General features: G+C 48.0%; 1 protein-coding gene across 1 annotated transcript; it reads right to left on the bottom strand.

Annotated features, from left to right (window-relative positions):
- Nucleotides 1–1,268: 1,268 nt before the first annotated feature.
- On the bottom strand, nt 1,269–10,982 carry LOC144145241 (uncharacterized). Its single transcript, XM_077676780.1, has 5 exons — nt 10,492–10,982; nt 8,825–9,060; nt 6,921–7,101; nt 4,326–4,451; nt 1,269–3,487 (listed from the first exon to the last, which is right to left on the bottom strand). The coding sequence occupies exons 1-5, from the start codon at nt 10,583–10,585 to the stop codon at nt 3,363–3,365; spliced, it is 762 nt and encodes a 253-aa protein (XP_077532906.1). The 5' UTR covers nt 10,586–10,982; the 3' UTR covers nt 1,269–3,362.
- Nucleotides 10,983–15,084: the final 4,102 nt, after the last annotated feature.

The following is a 15,084-nucleotide window of genomic DNA, read 5'->3' as shown; positions in this document are numbered from 1 at the left end:
GTACCGTCATCGACAAATGAAACGCGAACACGAAAATATGAACTAGAACACACAAAAAGCGCGATTTATTTCCGTGCAAATGTAACTGCCGAAAGGCTCCATAACAGTAACAAAATGTGGAAATGTGACGTTCCAAATATACCAATAACGCACCATTATTAACCCTCAATGAACAGTATTCCTTTTTTATTTTTTTGTGTCCTGGTTAATATTTTCGTGTTCGCGTTTAATTTGTTCATGACTGTACATAACGAAACTACGGGTATAAACGCTGGCACGTGTGGTAGCGATCATGCCACGCGGACACTAAATATATTAATCACCACAGTCACCATTATCATCATCGTCGTCGTCGTCACCAGTGCAAGATGAGACCACTGCAAGATGAGACCCTCTCCCACACTGCAAGATGAGACCCTCTCCCACAGACTTGCAACCGCTTCTGCCCTGCGCTGGCTGAGTACTTTATCTGCCCCCGAATACGACGTCGCGTAATGTGTTTTGTCTGCGCTGTGCTTTACAAAAGTCCCAGTTCAGCTGACGGGTTGGCGCTGAAAAAAAAAAAAAAACGAACGAAACTTGTGAACCAGAATATCCACGACAAACTTGAAGTTGAGTTGAAATTTAAGTTAGTTCAATGGGGATACTAGAGTCCAGCTGAGTTTGGCAAGACAGGCGAAAACCCGCCTAAAGGCTTGACGGCCGTCAAGCCTTTATAAGGCAGCTTAACAGGACAGTTTACAGGCGAAACTTCAACCGGTTAAAGTTTCGCCTAGTAAACTACCCTATATTATACGTTCACAGTGAAGGGATTACGATTGCGGTGCCAGCGTGGTAATTGCGTGTACGGCGCATAAGGAAATATTTTTCAGTGTACGAAGACAATTTATTGAAGGAGGGAGGGAGGGAGGAAGGGAGGGAGGGAGGGAGAGAGGGAGGGGATGTTTTTCAACGAGACTTGGAGGTTAGTCTCGCAAAGGCGCCTAGCTTGCTGCCCCAGATGTATGAGAAAAGTAAAAAAGATGGGAGCGCTAACAAAACGGGACGCGTAAAGGAAACAACACAGCACTCGTGTTGTTTCCTTTCTGCGTCTCGTTTTATTATCGCTGTTACATCGTTATGAATCTGTACCAACTGGCCCGGTTCTCGACCCTTTTGAAGTATAAAAAGACGGTTGGGTGTCCATGTCGTATACATTCGTATGCGTGGTCCGCAGTATGCATCCTCCACGTAAGGAAATTCCACCAAGCGGAGACACGACAACGATATTGATCTGTAGCCCGCGTTTTATTTCGGCATTTCAAATGGCAGGCAGAGGAGCTGGTTTTATTACAAGAGAGAGGGAGCAATAAATATTGTATACACAAGCTCAACGTACATGGACAAACACACGTAGGTTCACGATAAAGAAATACGTAAAAACAGTAATCGATTTCTACACTAACAACATTGATTGTGGTCGATAGAACTGTGAACAGGTGAGGTAACATTGACTCGTACAGGAATAAAAGCGAACGATTGGTGCTACAGAAACGGACATATACAAACAGTCATGGTTATAAAAACGTCACCGAAGCGCACTACACAGATTAAAGAAAGGGTTCACGCTTTCTTCATTAGTGCTAACGGTACAATCTATGGCAACGAGATTACGGTTACTTCTGTTTGGAATGACAAGGGCCCAGTGCATGTCACGAGCTGCAGATCTATAGACAACAAAATAACAAAATATTTTCATTTATGTACACAACTCTATTATGTCTGTAGAGTCACCTCAACATTGTTTTTTGTTTTTTTCTTTCTGGTGAAAGAAGAATGACTACCAAAGTGTTCGCAAGCGTCGTAATACGCCGCTGACTGGACGTGCTCTGTACTTGATCAGGGCCAAGACCCGAAATGCCCATCACGGAAGAATATATTTTAATAATAATAATGGGCGCAGGGCGGAGCTTGCTACGCCAGTGTTGGCACTGAACCGGCTGCTTGTAAAAATAAATTCCATGCCCCCATTAGTAGTCTCGGTACTTCAAAGCATTGAGGTGCATATGTACAAGTTCAAACTTGCCAAAAAAGAAAAAGAAGAAACGACAAACTCACAAGTCTGTGTGAAGGAACAGCAAATAGTACAACAATTAAAACTCGTGACGAAGTCACACGATGCGTGTTCTTGTAAGCGAACGAGGTGCGACTACTCGCCAGACCATTACATGCTATTCAACGCCCGGCCATCATTTCACGTAACATCTGCGACCCGCATCTTTAAACAGTTCATTGCAGCGCACGGTGCTCAAGAAATGTCTGCTGTCTTCTCGCTACAGTGTAAGTCAAACCCGTATTAACAGCACGGATACCGGTTGTCCAGTGGAATGTGTTCAAGTCACACTCATTCAGAACATTTGTTCCTTTTTACATTATGCCAGGTGCCCCGTCCGACCGATCATCCAGCATCGGTCATAAATTACTCATGCGTGAGGAACGCGGCAGCTCATAGTACGGTCACGTACGAACCACTACTTCCGGTAAGCAATGGTGGGGGAATTATACGTGATTTCCGGTGACGCTGACCGCGTCCGCTGGTGAGTGTACGAGGTGAATCAGGGGACCTACTCACTTCCCGTCTCGCCTGGCATGAATGGTCACGCGAGGGTCCGCCACTTCAAGTTATGCACTGACTCATTCGGTGTGACGACGCAGGCGTACATGTCATCGAGCTGGCACGCGTGGCGTCTACCCCTCACCACAACGCTGCCAAGGTCACATTCACGGAGCTATACGGCGAAGCAACAAGCGTCGACACCGGTCTCTAGGACTTCTCTGCCATAAACTAATCTCTCTCTCTCTCTCTTTCACACACACGCACACATGCATACAACTTATTTCTGGCTACCTGCCCAAGCTGTCAGGTCACCTATTTTGTCACCTAATATTATTAAAACGAAGTTTCGGAATTTCGATGCTCGGCTGCGCTCGATATGAACGGCGTGGTGCGGAGAATGTTCTCGTTACGTGTTATTAATAGGTTTTGTTTTCCTTTTTTTTGGATTGAGTAGCCGAGAACAAGAACTACATTCACGGGATATCGCGACCAGCGCGACATGATTCCACTCCTAATGTACATCCCCAACAGCAAGTGAAGATTGTTGGCTGGATAGGACTGGCAAATTTCGCGATTCTGACTCATATGTACAACACAAACTGTCTTCTAAGACGACGCTCGAACGCACGACAACTCGACCGTCTCTGCGCTGGACATTCAACTTGCGCCGCTGGCCCCGCTGGCAACCTCCAGGAGGCCAGGGGTGAGTTGTGGCTGGAAGGGACGTCACGAGGTCGTTCGAAGACGGGTCATCGGCGGTGGTTCCTTACGAGACGCTGTGGGCTCGGCGGCGCTTGCAGACGAGCGCGACGATTACGACGGCGATGAGCACGAGCGCCACAATAACGGCGATGATGACGATTCCCGGGATGGACAGCACCGTGCTGGGAGCTGCAAGACATGAGGGAACATCGCGTGAGACTCTACCAAGCGTTTGGCGTCGGCAGAGGAAAATGCTAAAAAGTTCCTCGTCGTACACATGTAGCCTAATTTTTATTTTTTTCTCAATGTCGGTCATGGCCAAATTGAACAACATCGGTCCGAGGATAGACCCCTGCGGCACGCCCCTATCGAAGAAATAGGTCCCGTGGGTCCATCCCGGTGCCGATGCTGCGGGTTATACTGGTCGTTGGTTTAGGAAGCTCCGAATCCAATTTTGAGCACGCTGGCTGGGGTAAGCCTGGACCAACTCTTCTAGTATTGTCTGATATTTAACATTATCAAAGGCCTTTGCTACTCCCCCATCCCTTCACTCCCCATTACCCCATGCATGGCCTCCGGGCCTCCCCTTTCCTCCAATAAAGGTTTGAATCAATCAATAAATGTCGGCTGCTTAAGGAGCCGGTCGTTTCGCAAGAATGATCGTATGTGACTATAGTTTGAATGAGACTATAGTCTGCCTTGTCTGGAGGTTCGCTTAGCGCTGACATGAAAGAGTCCACTGACATGAAGGGTTTTCAGGCAAATGGCCAAAACTCGGTGCTGTACTGATCTAGTGACTCTCCAGCAGGAACTGGTTCGTAATCGGTTTAAATAAAACTTTGACTGCGAAATAACGAAAGCTGCAATGTACCAGGTGATGGAAAGTACACTATCACAATATTACAAAAAAAAACATTATTATCAAGTGTGACATTTCTAATTAGCTGCACCATGAAATGTCCGTTCGAAACATCGTACTATAGGGGCAACTTGTGGTAAATTAGCACTGGTTATAGAGTACACTCACAGCAGTTCTCGGCCGCCTCGTCGGTTCCGTCTCCGCAGTTGTCAATGCCGTCACACCACACCCGGGGCTCGAGACAGGCTCCGTTGCTACAGCGACGCCACGACTCCGGGCACTCGGCTTCAGACGCTGCAAGGTGGGAATAAGGAGGGGGAGAAGGCAAATATAGTAGACTCCGTTTGCACCCTTGATGGGACATGGTAACTGACGAAGAGGTATAAGGAGCTGTAACTTCGTGTTTTAAGTATAGACCTAACAGCACGAAAAGTTGACGTATACGCTATCTGAAAAGACACACAGACTTTGTTAGGATAACCTTATCAGAAAGGGCCTCGTTAAAAATGTATGTACATCGCTTTATTCGAAATGTTTCATGATCCCTTATACTGTGCATAGAACGCAAGTGATCTCCTCTTTTAACGAAGTATCGCCCTTAGCGAACTCAGTTGCTTGCTCCCCGGGCTCTGTTATAAGGGGGTGTTTGGTATGTTCGCGAGAAAACTAACTTCCTTTCAACGCTACGACAGCGCGTAATTAACAACAGGCGATGGGTTCCGGCAGTCGATGTTTTTGTTCACGTATGAGCACCTCGCTGTGCCACCGCAAGGGGAAAGGGCGACAAAATAAAGTGGTTTTCCACGATGTTGCCGGTTACGCGCGAGTAATTCACGTGCGCCGCCGGAAGAGCGCACAGAGGCCGGCCAAACATTTATTGGATGGTCACACGCTTCGTGCGCCGATGATAGGCGTGATATTCAAATTCGCGGATGAGCGGGCAACGCCTAAAGCACCGCAATGCGCCCCGTAAGGTGACGACACGCTGCCGTTTTCAAACGCCCGAAAATAGGTTATCGTGCATACGCATGAGTTGTGACGTCACCGCACACGTGCGCATTCCAACCTGCACTACATCATTCTCTCTTTAAAGGCCTACTCTAGAACCAACAACCTTTCCACACCAACAAACCGACACTCATCTTTCCTTCGATCGCGTCCAGAAGACGCATAGCGCCTACACGGTTCTGCATGCGGTGAGCAACTTGCACCACTCGGCGCATATAAATAGGCACCGCGACACGGGTCTGCGTCACTCGGACCCAGCGGACGAGTAAGCAAGCAACATGCGAGCCGCATTACGAGTGGCGCTCCGCCTAGCGACGTGCGCACACCGCAGACGCCTACGCGCATTGAGTCACCTTGCCAAGCGCCGCCTGTCAAGAAACTGTTGCGTAACCCTGTGTGTACGCGTTCGAGAGTTGCCTCCCCGCTGCGTGTACGCGCCGCTTAGTTTTATGTGCATTATAGCGTGTACGCTTCACTCGACAGGTACGCCCTAAAGCTGCATCGAAATGGGCTTGGACCCCCGCCAAACATCGTCTCTTCGCATGCTCGGTGGTGGAGGCTGATCGGGCCTTTCGCACCCGTGCAACAAGTTACGGGCCGCTTGAAAGGGAAAGCTGTAGCCTCGATGCCGCCGCGGTGGCGAAATGTACCCGGGACATTCTGACGAAGTGAGAACATCGTCCAAGTGGGAACGTCGTCCCTGGTGTGCGCATACGCAGCATGCATTCATCGAGATCGCAAATGCGCATGCGTCAATTTTGTGTTTCGCTTCGCTGATCAGAACACCTAGGCTTTGAGACGCACCGTTATAGGGTTACACGACCGGCTACTTCTTCTACGCAAGCCTTTATTTGTCCTCCATACGTAACCTAGCCTCCGCTGCCGAGAATTGAGCCCGTGACCTCGCCTGTACAGCGCAGACGACTTTCATCTCTGTTGTCGCGTGAAATATATATTTCGCGCCCAAATTCGGGAACATATAGAATGAACAGTGCCTCCGAAGAATTTCAGACGATTAGGGCCCCAACTCGGAATTACACCAGACTACTATGAGATAGAATTGGCCAGGCTATAAGACCAGGCTGTCCCTCTTCGGACACTGGCGAAACAAGCTGATAGGGCAGCACGTGTATAATATCTTTTCTGTAAACTTTTTTGGCTGAACTTCAGCCTCGCTATTCTACGAATTATCCAGGCTTTAATCACTCCTTTCGGTGTGTTAGTTTTAAAGTAACGAGGGCCTTTAATTCATTCCACATAGAAAGCTATATTTTTAAAATGCGAAATACGGTTACCACGTGGCAAGATGGCCCATGTATGGCATCTTGATAGCCTAGCCTGTTCTCCGCGGCCCACGAACACCATTTCCCCTCACGTAGCCAGAGGAGGCATTGCTAACATACGTGTTATTACTGTCAAGAATCGTACCGTGGTACAAAACTCTAGAGAGTTATAGCAGAGTGGAGAACCAGTCCCGGTACGGTACCCGGTACACCCGCGCATGCGCACTGCCTGTTTTCCCGCCTCTGCGCACGCGAAGTAGCGCCGGTCGCTTGCCGGTTCTCCGCTCTGCTATAACTCTCTAGTGTTAACGAAAATGCCGCGGTTAGAACAAAAGAGCGTGTACAAGCCCGTCGTCAGGAGACGTGCCTGGTGTGCCCTTTTTGATCGATGGCAGCTGCCACCAGGCTGTGCCCCGAGTGCAGCAGCAAAGGAATGGCGAGGAGGAGCAAGATGAGTGACGGAGGCACTCACATCGGTTGACGTAGGAGGCGATGACGACGTTGAAGGCGGCCTTTCGGCTCAGGTCGCTGCTGGGCTCCGAGGACCACCAGATGGTGAAGCGGTCGCTCTTGGTGCGCACCGCGCTCGTCTTGGGAAAGCTGTCGCCGCACAGCCGCTTGCCGTTCAGGTCGTCCTCCTCCAGGCCGTCGAACTGCGGGGAGGAAAATTGCGATGAATGTGCGTGACAGTAGTGGATATCAGATACAAGTACAACTAAGAACGTCGAGAAACATTTGTAGTGCGATGAATTGTGTAAACAGAGCTCTGACCTTTAATACAGATAGGGCAAAAATACGAGCACAAGGAACGTCGGTCTATAATGATTCTGTTAGTCGTTCCAAGCAACCACCGGCATTGTTAAGGAAAGCTGGGGTTTCGTCTCGTCAGTCGCGCCATGCTGTAGACCACGTAGTGACAGTGGCCAGAAGATGATACATAGGTAGCATTCATTCTTACATTGGCACGATAACGGCCCTAACATCCACTCACTGTATTCGGTACTGCACTGCAAGGGCTTGGCCAGGGGGAGGGGAAGAAAGTTTCGGTGTCATAACGCCCCCCGAAATTTTATTAGGTGCTTCACCCCCCCCCCCCCCCCTTTTCCTTTAGGACTTTTTTTTTGCCCATACATTTACAAACTTCATCTTTAAACGTCAAGCGAAAATAACACCCGAAAATGAAAAGGTACTGTTTGCGCGCAGGCTATCTTTTCTAATTTCTTTTTTTACTTGCGGGTATAACACCCCCCGGAAAGTATTTCTGGCTACGCTGCTACACTTCAACCGTGCTTATGCTTCAGATTATTGCTTGTTTGTCAAGAGCGAGCACCGCAGTTGGCTTGATTAAGAGGTTGAATAAAATTTTCGAGCTCAGTTTACCTCCTTGTCCGAAACTTCAGCCACAACTTACACTATAAAATGCGCTTCTGTGCCCCCTTTCCAGTTATAAAATGCGCTCCGGGTACGGATATAATAAAACCATACCGCCTTAATTGATCTCTAATCCACAGCTTGAGTATGTTTCGCTTCCAGGTATTTGTATTTCTTTTGTTGCAGTTAATCCATCCCGATTGTCGTCCTCTGACATTGGTACCTTAGCGGACAACAGAGTAACATGACACAACTATCCTACCAAGTCAAATCGCGCTCGCTGGCGTTCACGCCAAGTGCAGCGACATTGTTTGCTGCAGCGTATAAATGATCGCCGATGTAGTTCCGAGGCCACGGAGGCGGAATTTCCGGCACAAACTATGCGCAAAAAAAAAAAAAAAACGCGTGCTGTCGGTCGCAGAAGTTGACGGGGCGCGAAGGTTCTCGTCAGCAACAATAATTATTACCTTGCTGTTTAGAGTCGGAAGCTCTAATGAACGAGTGTCGTTTAGTAGCAAAGACAAATTCCTTCGACAGTACGTCGTATGTCAATGCCGTCAATACCCAACCCGTATGTCTCTTGTCACTTTCTCTCTCGAGTTTACTAAATGTCTCCGACACACTGCGTCCGTGGTTGGGGTTCCCTAATGTAAGGCATATCTGGCAGTGGACAGGTGGTGTATTTGAGTGAACATGTGCGAACTTGTGGGAACATGTCGGCCGTGGACATGTACGAAGCACGTGCCGAATGGCCTGGCGGGCCAGCTACTAATTTCTGCTCTTCACAGCCCGTAAGGTTTTGGGGCCGGTATACGCTGGATGAACGTTTGGTGAGCCTGGCATAAATACGTCAAGCGCTTTTTATTCCGTTCAGCTCACCTACTGTTTTCGTTCTTTGTCTTTGATCATTTCTCTCTCTCTCATTCTGTCTTTGCCTGCCATGCTTTTCTACTTCGGCCCGCTATAGGCGAGGATGTAGGAACGCCTGCGAAGAAGAAGACTCACCCAGATGAAGTTGACGCAGGAGTTCGTGGGCCCGCGGGGGATGTCGATGGAGACGGGCGTGACGAGGAAGCCGTAGGTGTCGTTGAAGGTGGTGAAGCTGAGGCCCGCCCGGCAGCCGCGCTCGTCCAGCCGCTCCTGGAGCGGAGACTTGGCGCCGAACGAGATGGACTGCACCTCGGTGCGCGCGTGGTACCGGTCCGGGCTCTTGGCCGGCGAGCAGTGGTCCTCCAGGTAGTCTGTGACGGGTCAGTCGGAAGCAACAGCGGGTCAATCACCGTTTGAGTGCATTATACGCTTGGAAGTTACGGGACTCTTCGGCAGTCCTGAGCCCACCACTGCACATTGCAAACACTTCTGAAGGGATTCTCAACACTCAGGTTGAACTCAAAATTTCAGGGCTTCGAGCTCCACACTCACTCTCAACTGCTCTGCTTGTATTCTGCAAGCGCCTTGTAAGATGCTCTTTGGAGGTTGAGAAGCTCGTGCTTTCTTTGTTCGTCATTTCAAAAAATAATTTTAAAATGTACGTTGCTTGAATAGCATTAGTTTTCTAACTTGTATTCACATTTAAACAATACTGGTTCGTACTTCTGCGCAGCTGCAAATCACGTTTCACGCGTTTTAGTACTTCCTTTGCTTATCGGAAAGGTCGTTAGTTCACACGTATGTGGGTAGTGGTTCGTAGTATCGTAAAAGATGAGTCACGAAAATAGCATCGCGTTTTAAAACGCTCTACGACAATTTATTTACTAGAACCGAGATGACGTTATCTGGTGTTAAGTTGAAGTCGGTTACAGCACATCACTTTCTGAAATTGCGCTGGATACGGCTGTGCGCACACAAACGGAAACTATTCGTTCAAGAAAAAGTCAACAGCTGAAATCTCTCCATTTCAAATAGTGGCGTGGGTACACCTTGTCTCCCCGATAACGGTGTCTAACGGCGAAATATACGGCATTCTTTATGCTCAGTATGCGCTGCTAATACCTGTCAGAGGGATAGCGCTAATTCTTCTATCGTTAAGATCATTGAAACGTTTCGGCGCACCCAGCGCTCGCGACGTCTCCTCAAAACTGTGGCCTCACCCATCAGAGAATAATTTGTTACCGCATTAGTAACTGAACCAAATTAAACTGAAACTGAATCATTAAACTGAATAATTAAACTGAACCAAATATATGCCAGGCAAATGCATCTTTATGCGCCTCGAAAATTCACAACGGGCGGATTACGAATCGAAGTATCCGAGCATATGTTTCACACCTGACGTGTTTAAAGCGCTCTATAGCCACTAAATTTTACCGTTACATTTCGCGCTACGAAGTATGTATACGTCAGTTGGAAACAAACCTCAACACCGATGAGTGAAATATCATGTGAGCCCGAACACACCCCTGTAGGTGATCCAAATTTATCACGAGCATTTATTTACCTGTGCAGTAAGCGTCAAAGGACTGAAATTCTGAATAATTAGAGCGCATGTACATTTACCTTCCGGTGTTAATTCGTTTGCGCAGAAATAACAAAGTATAAGACGTCCAAGTACTCATATTCAATTATCCTGCTCCCGTTAAACAAGCAACTTACGAGCACTGAGGTACATAACACAAGTTGATATACTAGAGCGTAGATACTTCCAACAAAATTAACCGTAGAAAAAAACTTACAATTCGTGTAAGGAGAAACCGTCGCAGAAGCGCGCAGTGCGACGGTCACCAGCACCACCGCCAGCCTGAGAAGAGAGCACGCCGAAGTCTTCATGCTTTCCAAGTTGGTGTTCACAGCAAGAACACGAGGCAATCCTAAACCGCCGGACACGTTCTCCAAGTCGATGAGTCGAAAACGCACGGAGCTTCTCACAACCTCCGCTGGCGAAGCACGCTGGGATCAGACTGCGATGAAGCGGTCCCGTAAAACCGCTTTAATAAAGCTCCCACCGAACGAGGGTGAATCGTCTGCGAGGGCAGACGAAGTGAGTAAACCGTCTGCGTAAGCCTCGTCTGCTAGGAAAAAAGGCGGGAAACGAAGGAGAGTAACTGGGAGAGGGGAAGAAACCTAAAATGTCGAAAACGTATACGATGATACAAGAGAGAGTCGTTTGCGAGGAGAATGGGGCGGGTATCGTCTGCTACTAAATGTGAATGAGTGACTACATCATCTACTGCGCGCGGAATGAACAATTGTCGTTTGCTATGGAGGGGAGGGTGTGTTTGAAGTTGATTCCCTCCTTGCGTGCGCGATTTGGAGGGGAGGAGGTACAGTTGCGAGGCGAACTCTCGCAGAAGTTCGCGTAGGTGTTGCCGTTCGGCGGTAAGACTTGTGGCGCACCTTGAGTCACGTCTGCCACCGGCATGCGCTTGGCGCGGTCAAAACTCGCCCGGCGGCAAGCCAGGATGTGAACTCCTCCTCGCGGCTTCCTCCTCGCGGTGTTGTCCTTCGTGATGGCATTTGCCTGTTGCCGCCTCTCTTCGAGAAAGCCGGTCGGGCATTGTGCGATTACACACGCGGGAGAGTCAGCCCGGGAGAAGCCGTATGATGAAGCCGCAGGATGCGTATACACTTCCGATAAGGATACCGAGACGAGCTTCGCAGGCGCCGTAACGAGCGGCCGTGTCAGTCAAAGTTGTTTGCTTTTTGCGTAACGCGCGCGAACGAATAGGGGCGTGCGGTCAACCACTTTTGACCTGTTTTTATCCCTGGTACTGTCCTTAGCAACGGCACTCAACATAGCCACTCGTCGCTAACGTACGGATGAATGGAACAAACAAGTCGACGATGCGTTTAAGGCAGTAGCAGGTCTGCACTTGTTTCCAGATAAATAAGTTAGTGCTCTTTTTTGTATACACGTTCGTTCCATTCCACCAAGACACATAGACGCTACACGGAATGTTTAGTTTTAATTTCCCGCCTATCTCTGTCTGAAAATAAATAAGCGTACGATTATAATCATAAAAAATAGGCATACAATGAAGTTTATTCCCCTCCACTCCATATTCAAGCTTTGCGTGACTGAACCCTACTTTCAGAAGCCTGCGAGGACAAAATTTGTGCGTTTCGAAGCTGAATACACGTTCGAAATGGTCTAGTCAGGAATGCCCTAATGTGACCTGTATGCCGATTCTCTACCGTTCAGCAAGCGCCAAATAGGTCATCGGCGTACGGAAGCGACTCGGTACATTTGAAAAGGAAAAAAAATTAGCAGTGGCTTAGCTCGGCTATGCCAGGTTATACGTAGCGTGAGCTAAGGTTCAGCTGGTTATTCTTAGCTTTCCTGGTTGTTTAGGATTAGCTGATTATCATGCTTACTGCTGCTAAAATGATTTCCGATCCAATCCAATCCAATCTAGTCCAGTCGAATCCAATCGAATCAGTCCAGTCCAGTCCAGTCCAGTCCAGTCCAGTCCGGTCCAGTCACTGCTCCTCGCGCATGCGCAACACGCCTCTATAGGAGCCACGCGAAACGGCTATCAAGCGGCTCCGGTGCACCGTCAGACTTGGCTACTGCGCGAAGGAGGCGCACAGCTGGGCATGTGCCGTCGCCAGTGCGTCTGCCGCGGCTATGACGTCACTCCTCTGGAATGCGCAGACCGTCGAATGTGCAGACCCATTTCTCTTCTCTACACAGCCGTACTCTAATTGAATTGGATTTCCAATCCAATACAATCCAATTTCATCCAATCCAATCCAATCCAATCCAACCCAATCCAATCCAATCCAATCCAATTAAATGTTCCTCGCGCGTGCGCAGCACGGCCCTTCAAGTCCACGCGAATCTGCTCAACCTCGGCCAGTGTTGCTTACGCTACAATATCTCTGATATTAGGTGTGTTCGCGGAGGGCGGGTGTCGAGCTCCGGATTGGAGTAGGCCATCTCAAGGTCGTTAGAAGCAAATTTATCTTCACGGCTTTGCGGCAGCATGGTCTTGCTATCAGGAGTCAAGCATCCAAGCAGTCTTTACGATTATGGAAGCACTAACGTCCGCCTTCCCCAAGATGCATAGTCGTCTTAAGGGTGTTCGGGGTGAAGGTGTAAGAAGGAGGAGGAGGAGGAACAAACTTTTATTGAATAAAAAGACTTTTGGTGTCACTGATGGGTGGGGTCCCTAGTCCTGCAGGATTCCCCTGAGTATGGCCTTCTCCCGCGACAGCTGACCAGATAGAGCTGGTCATCCATGCTCGAGCTGGCCAGGGCTGCCTCTCATAGCTCCAGTTTTTTCTCTGGTGTTGTGTCTGCACGCCCATTGCTGTTGCACTTCCAGGTGATGTGGTATAGTGCGGGAGTGCTGCTGCAGGTTGGACATTCTGGGCGGTATTTTCCTGGGTAAATGAGGCCATACCTGTGGAGGTTTTGATAAGTATTTGTTTGAATCTGTCTCCAGGAGGTGGCTTCCATTGCGTTTTTCTTTTTGTGAGGGGGCGGGTAGAGCGCTCTGGCTGCCCTGAGTGCTTCCAGTCTTTCATAGCCGTTGGGGAGCAGCTAGTTGCTTAAAATAGTTGCTTAAAATTCACTTAAAATAAATACCACGAAAACCAAAGCAGTTGTGTTTACCCCCTCCCAGAAGCGTTTATATTATCAGTTTCGCGTTCGAATTGGCTTAAACAACATCGAAGTAGTGTCAGAAATTAAAACACTTGGGGTAATCTTTAATCAGAATATGTCTTGGACTTCGCATGTGAACCGAGTGCTCAGTTCTCTGGCTAAGATCTCAGGCGCTCTTTGCAGAGTCCGTTATGTTTTACCTGAGAAATTTAAATTATTAGTTTTCAAAGCTCTTTTTTGCTCCCAGATAAATTATTGTACCTTGGTCTGGGGAACTGCCTCAAAACAAAATATAAATAGGATTTACTCAGCCCAAAAAAAGTCCCTCCGACACATAGCAAACCTAAGCTATCATTCACCCGTTGACCATCTTTTCCATTCCTATAAGGTTTCACCGTTTACTTCTTTATACAATTTCAATTTACTCATCAGGTACAAAAACAGCCTCAAGCATAATAACACAACATTTTTATCTCTATCCAGTTTGCAGAGTGTCCCTGAAACCGGGTATTCTTTTCGAAATAATGATAATTGGGTGATTCCGTTTTGTAGGACCAACCACGGCCTGGATATGGTTAACAACCGTGTACCACGAATTTTAAATGAATTCGCCTCCAAAGGAATTAATTTACTTAGTATTACACCTACTCAACTGAAACTTTATTACCTTCACAATCATTTGTAAACACCGCGTTTTTTTTTTCCTTCCTTTCTTTGAATTGCTATGCATTGTTTCATTTGTAATTGCCATTGTGCGTTTGTAACGTGATCCCAATGTTTTGCAGTTCTTTTTCCCTATATTCTGTGTGCTGTAGAATCCTGCACTTTTTTTCCACCGAAATCCTACAATGTTGTAACAATGTACTAGATGAGTCTTTCTTTTTCTTTTATCCTTCTTTACATTGCACTGCAAATGTCCAGTGTCATGATTTTGTTTGTGAACGTGAAAAGCATGATAAAAAAAAACTTTTTTTTTTTACCTGGTGTTGTATTTTTTACCTGCAAATAAGAAACTCCGGAATTGTTCGCTATGTGCCCCACTGCTTTGTAAAGGGAGTTGGGTCCCTGTCAAGCTGGCTGCGTCCAGCTTTTTGCCCTCCTTCCTGCATTTTCTGTTGTTGTTGTTACGAAAATGCAAAATAAACGAATGAATGAATGAATGAATGAAGAAAGGAGGTCGAAGGTAACCGCGCTGTCTCAACATTAACCAAATTTTCGATCTCGCTACAGCTTGCTCGCTATTAACGAGCAAACAAAAGCACCAATAAAGAGACCGAATTGTCGAAAAATAACCGGCCGAATCTTAGAAGGGTTGGGGGTGCGCAGTGTGCAGGGAAGGGAGAAGGTGATCATTCGGGGCATGCACAGGCCAGAAGTGGGACTGGTACTGGTACGAGCTGCTTAACGAGGCTACTCGAGAAAACAAAGGCGGAAAAGAGAGGGAGGAGGTTGGTAAAAACAAAAACTCGTATGTGATCTGCCGTCGTCGCATTGATGTTTAGCATAGTTCATGTCTACTGCTTGATTGATTGATTGTAGTGTTTAACGCGCCCACGCAACGCAGGCGATGAGGCGCGCCGTAGTAAAGGGCTCCGGATCGATTTTGACCACCTGGGGATCTTTAACGCGCGCCGAAATCGCGTACACACGGGCGGTTTTGCTTTTCGCCTCCATCAGAAAAGCGGCCGCCGCGGCCGGGAATCGAACCCGCGACCTCGTT

Source organism: Haemaphysalis longicornis, unplaced genomic scaffold (genome assembly GCF_048455015.1).
Source record: "Haemaphysalis longicornis isolate Haplotype H1 unplaced genomic scaffold, Haemaphysalis longicornis Haplotype H1 scaffold_7, whole genome shotgun sequence".
NCBI classification, from domain to species: domain Eukaryota; kingdom Metazoa; phylum Arthropoda; class Arachnida; order Ixodida; family Ixodidae; genus Haemaphysalis; species Haemaphysalis longicornis.
Note: the sequence above shows the minus strand (reverse complement) of the source record. Positions and strands in the feature narration are given on the sequence as shown.

Coding starts and splice junctions, on each gene's coding strand:
- LOC144145241 (XM_077676780.1), bottom strand. CDS start 10,585: ATGAAGACTTCGGCGTGCTCTCTTCTCAGGCTGGCGGTGGTGCTGGTG. Junction 7,102..8,824: donor CCTGCGTCAACTTCATCTGG/GTGAGTCTTCTT, acceptor TCCTCCCCGCAG/TTCGACGGCCTGGAGGAGGA. Junction 3,488..4,325: donor CGAGGCGGCCGAGAACTGCT/GTGAGTGTACTC, acceptor CATGTCTTGCAG/CTCCCAGCACGGTGCTGTCC.